The 4,717-nt window shown below is 62.7% G+C and overlaps 1 protein-coding gene across 1 annotated transcript in view; it reads right to left on the bottom strand.

The window, feature by feature from the left end:
- The window catches only part of MNEG_4260 (AP-1 complex subunit mu-1), a gene marked incomplete at both ends in the record, with an annotated part of 7,374 nt that overhangs the window by 898 nt on the left and 1,759 nt on the right, over positions 1-4,717 (bottom strand). The window contains 10 exons of the mRNA XM_014047262.1: positions 386-454; positions 818-871; positions 1,123-1,191; positions 1,629-1,704; positions 2,207-2,296; positions 2,582-2,670; positions 2,860-2,943; positions 3,270-3,356; positions 3,775-3,828; positions 4,473-4,553. Coding sequence (XP_013902716.1) covers positions 386-454; positions 818-871; positions 1,123-1,191; positions 1,629-1,704; positions 2,207-2,296; positions 2,582-2,670; positions 2,860-2,943; positions 3,270-3,356; positions 3,775-3,828; positions 4,473-4,553 — 753 coding nt within the window. The remainder of the gene's footprint in view (positions 1-385; positions 455-817; positions 872-1,122; positions 1,192-1,628; positions 1,705-2,206; positions 2,297-2,581; positions 2,671-2,859; positions 2,944-3,269; positions 3,357-3,774; positions 3,829-4,472; positions 4,554-4,717) is intronic.

Genomic DNA, 4,717 nt, shown 5'->3' with positions numbered 1-4,717 from the left:
GGGGGGGGGAGGAGGGGGTGCAGGGGCTACAGCAATTGTCGCTGTCAGTACGTTTGTTTCCAAAGCTCCGTGCACCCGTCCAGTCGCTGCGGCCGGCCGTGCCAGCCGTCCGCGCAGGCCGCATAGCAACAGCGCGACGGCGCGGCGTCAGGGGGCAGGCGCAGGAAGCCACGCCCGCGGTCTGCGGACGCCCGCGTGCCATAAAGCTGCAGTCCATGCTCCACCTACTCCAAACCGTGCCCAGGGCTGCAACCCACGCCCCTTGGGATACCACCCCTTCCTCCAAAAAGCCTCCAGCTTCCGTCCGGCTTCCGAGCGCCTGCAAGCCGCCCCGTTGCCCGTGCCCCCCGGGCCCACACCTGCCCCCCTCCACCTGCCCACCCACCTGCAGGCCGCTGACTGTGAAGTAGGGAATTTCAAACTTGACCTTGATGGGCGGCATCTTCCCGTGGACCTGTGATTATTTAATCGCAATGACATGATTGTTCACGACCATGTGTTGATGGTGCATCGTCAATGCGCAGGTGGCGCAGGGTTGGGGAAGAGGGACGAGGGTGCAGCAGAGCGCGAGGGACGCGGCGGCCGCACGCCGCAGCGGCACTCTGGCAGGCTTTTATGACGAGCCTTTGGTAATCGGCAACAAGCGGCCAGCGGGCCCAAGACATGCGTCGCGGCACCAGGAACGAGCAGGAAAGGGGGGAGGGGCGATGCGCGCGAGCCCGTTGGGCCGCGGGGCGCGCCGCGCGTTGATCCGGATGCGAGCATTGCACAGGAGGGGCCAATGCAGGCGGGCATGGAGGGGGTCCCCCGCGCGCACCTCCTCCTCGGCCTCCACGCTTGGCAGGTTGAAGTTGACACGCAGCAGGTACTCCTGGGTGAGTCAGCACAGCGGTTGAGGGAAACAAATTGTTATGAAACGTTACAAGCAAAGCCGTCGTTCGTGATTGTTTTCAGTTGATACGATGATGGTTGGAGACATCAAAGGAGCAAGGGTCGATGCTGAGAGGGGTGGTTGGGACGCCGCAGTGCCCTGCCCGCGCACCCGCACGGCTGGGTGCCGCCCAGCAGGCAAGCCCGATGCTAGCTGAACGGCACGCTCTTTACGGTGTGAAGTTTGCGCACCTTGCCGCCCGGGAAGCTCTTGATCGTCCAGATCATGGCGCTCCTCTCTGGCGCATAGACCGCGGTGCCCTGACGAAATGACACGCGTATGTACATGCGTGCGTGCGTAAACACGTGTACGTACATGTTGTGTGTTTGTGTGTGTGTATGTGTGTGTGCATGCACGTGTGTGCGTGCACGTGTGTGCGTGCACGTGTGTGTGTGTGTGTGTGTGTGTGTGTGTGTGTGTGTGTGTGCGCGCACCTGCGCGTTGGGGGAGGGGGGGCTGTCAGGGTTCAAGGGGGAAGCAGGGAGGGGGGTGATGCGGATGCAGATGATTGCTGGTGCATTGCCCTGCCCACAGCCCCACCTGAATGACCGTGCGCCAGCGCATGGCTTCCGCGAATGTGCGACCCCGAGCACAACACCATTGCCCCTGCAGCCCCGCCCCCAAGCACGCGCGACATACAAGGACTCTCGGCTGGAGCGGCTCTGCACCCAGACCCTTCTCCGCAGCACGCGCCCACCTGGCTGCAGCGGCTCTGCGGCACGATGGCGTCCTGGGGCAGAGGCAGGATGATCTCCACGTTGGTGGCCGCACTCCTGGGGAAAGGGTGCATGGTGCATTCGATGTGATTCGGTTGGGGGAGGGGTAGGGGGTTGGGGGTGTGACGTTGAGGGGACCGGATGATGAGAGGGTGAAGAATGAAAAGCAGCGGTGATATCGCCACTGAGGGCACCGGTCCAAGGATGTTTCAGCGGGGCCTCGCGACGGTCTTGTGTGGTGGAGGTGAGGCGATGCAGCAGCAAGGCTATCACTAAAACTCTAGTCCTGACGCCCCCCTTTGCGCCGGCTGTTGTGGACCAGGCGGTTGGGACAGCCACAGTTGAGGGTGCTGCACCGGGCAGCTCGCGGTGATGTGTGCGTGTGTGCGCGCGCTTGTGTGTGTGTGTGTGTGTGTGTGTGCTTGCGCTTGTGTGTGCGTGTGTGGGGGGGTGGACATGCGTGTGTGTGTGTGTGCGTATGTATGGGAGGGGGGGCGGGAAGGGGTTGATCAACGCGGGATCGCGGGGGCGGCAACCCTGATGTGTGCGTGTGCCTCACCGCTCCTTGAACTGTGAGCGCGCCTTCACCACGTAGTCCGTGCGGCTGCGTGAGGGGTGTTCCACCAGGCACTCCACCCAGACAAGAGGCCTGCGGGTGGGAAGATGTGAGGTGAGAGCGCGCGCATATGTGTGCTCTGGTGCGTTTGGAGCCCGTGCATCCGTCGCTGCTTCAGACTCGCGCACACGACACGCTGAAACTGGGACCCTAAGCGTCGCTTTCTGTCACAGCTGCCGCCATACAGACACATGCATCCCTGATCTTGCTGGCACCTGCACTTTGTGGTTTTCCCCATCACCCGACTTGCACGCATAACCCCCCCTGCCCATCACCCCACAACCACCCCGACCCAAGCACCGCTCTCTCCCCCCTCACTTGATGTTCTGGCTCAGCCGGTAGGTCATCAGGTCGAAGTTGCCGTCAGGTGGGATGAAGCTGATGGTGCGGTCATTCTCAAACCGCGCCTTGGGGTGCAGGAGTGGGTGAGGGTTCAGGGTTCAGGAAAAAAGGGGGGAAGCCGCCGCCGAGGCAGCGGGCGAGTGATGATATTCGGGCGTGCTCGCGCAGGAGTGGCTGCTTTCGAACAGGACCAAAAAACCGGGTGGTGCAGTGTGCGGTAGGGTGGGGTGGGGTGGGGTGGGTGATTGACTCACCAGCCTGACGCACTGGTGGAAGCGGATGTCCTCCATCTCAACAGCCTTCTGCCTGTTGGTGCGCCCCTGGGCCTCAAACAGCACCTGGGGGCGCGGCGGTTGCATGGGGCGCCGCAGGGGGGTGACCGGGAGGGGGGTGGGGACGACGCCTCGTCAGCGACTCAACGAGTTGGCAGTGGCTATGATGCGACCGCTTGCACCTGCATGTATATGTATGTACACAAAAAACACAAATGCACACACACCCCTTGACACACGTGCGTATACTCCCCTGCACATACACAAACACCCACGCAAGCACAGTGATCATACAACTTACATATGCACGCACATGCAGGCGCGGTCTTGCACATGCACAGACAAACACAGCCGCGCCCACACCCTCAAACCCAGCCGTCCACAGGGCGCACCTTGTCGTTGAGCCCGAGCTTGCACTCGGGCATGCCGCTGAGGAAGGTTCGCATCTTGAGGGTTCCCACCACCTCGCTGCTCACCACCTGGGTTGGCCCGGGGCGTGTGTGTGCGGTGGCGTGTGTGCACGGGGTTCAGACAAGGTTCGAGGTCCAGGCAGGGTGAGGGGTGTTGACAGGGTATAGACAGGGCAAGAGGGCTGCAACAGGGCGTTTGCCAGAGGGGAGGAGGGCGGGGCGGTGGGGACATCACTTTGCGCCATGATGAATCCCCGCTGCGACCCGGCCAGTCCTTAGACATCACACCAAGCCAAGGCCAGGTCATGATTAAGGACCCCTGACATCGCGCACGGATGCGCTCCGCCTTCTTTGGCTCGGACGCGCGACCAGGGCCACACAGCGACGGCCGGCAGGGTCCCGCACGCCGTGGCCTCGCGCACACCGTAAGCATCACTTCCCGGCCCCTGCCGCTGCTGCGTGGCCCGACCTGCATTCTGCTGCGCACCTGCCCGCTGCTGCCCACGAGGAGGTTGACACTTTCCACGACATCGAGGAAGACCTTGCGGTTGGGTAGCCCAGGTGGTGGGTGCGTTTTGGTGTGTGTGTGTGTGAGTGTGTGTGTGTGTGTGTGTGTGTGTGTGTGTGTGCGCAGCGAGCAAGGGAATCATGGGTATGCTTGAGGTTCTGGAAGTGAGAGACGTCCCTGATTGCGTAAGAGCCGTGCACAACAGCGGAGAATGTCGCCAGTCTGCCCACTCGTGTCACAGAAGCGCGCCTCCAAGACCCACCCAAATCCTTCACGCCCACCAAATCATTGCCGGCTGGCTCTCATCGCATTTGCACCATGCCGGATCCCACTCACGCCAAGCATGATGCAAACGCTGGATCCAATGCCCGGGTCCAAAACTTCCCCGACTTCGGTACGCCAACCCCCGCCCTGCCCAGACAACCGACCAGCCAACTTTTCTTCCAATCCCGCAACACAATGTTTTCGCCGGGTGCCGCACAACCCGATCCCCCTCGCAATGCACCGCCACTCCCTCCTCCATCCCGCCCGTCGCCCCCGCCCCCCATATCACTCTCCTCGTGCCAGTGCCACGTGTCCCCAGTCCCCGGCCCTCGCCACCATGCACCTCCGTTCTTCGATGTCAACCCTGAACCCTAAATCCAGGCTTTTGAACCCTACAGTCTGACCCCGCTCACCTCATTCTTCTTGTGCCGGATGCCCTCGCTGCGCCACGATACCGCGTTGGTCACCGCCATGGGAGGCTTCACTGCCGCCACCTGGCAGAGCGGCAGGTCAGGGAGCGGGCGGGTTGGATACAGGCAGGGGAGGGGGGAGGCGCGGGCAGCCGTGCAACAGGGTGGGAGCAGGCATGCGTGGCTGCGCGCGCTCCAGGCGTGCATGTGTGTGTGTGTGTGTGTGTGTGTGTGTGTGTGTGTGTGTG

Source organism: Monoraphidium neglectum (genome assembly GCF_000611645.1).
Source record: "Monoraphidium neglectum strain SAG 48.87 unplaced genomic scaffold scaffold00582, whole genome shotgun sequence".
NCBI classification, from domain to species: Eukaryota; Viridiplantae; Chlorophyta; class Chlorophyceae; order Sphaeropleales; family Selenastraceae; genus Monoraphidium; species Monoraphidium neglectum.
Note: the sequence above shows the minus strand (reverse complement) of the source record. Positions and strands in the feature narration are given on the sequence as shown.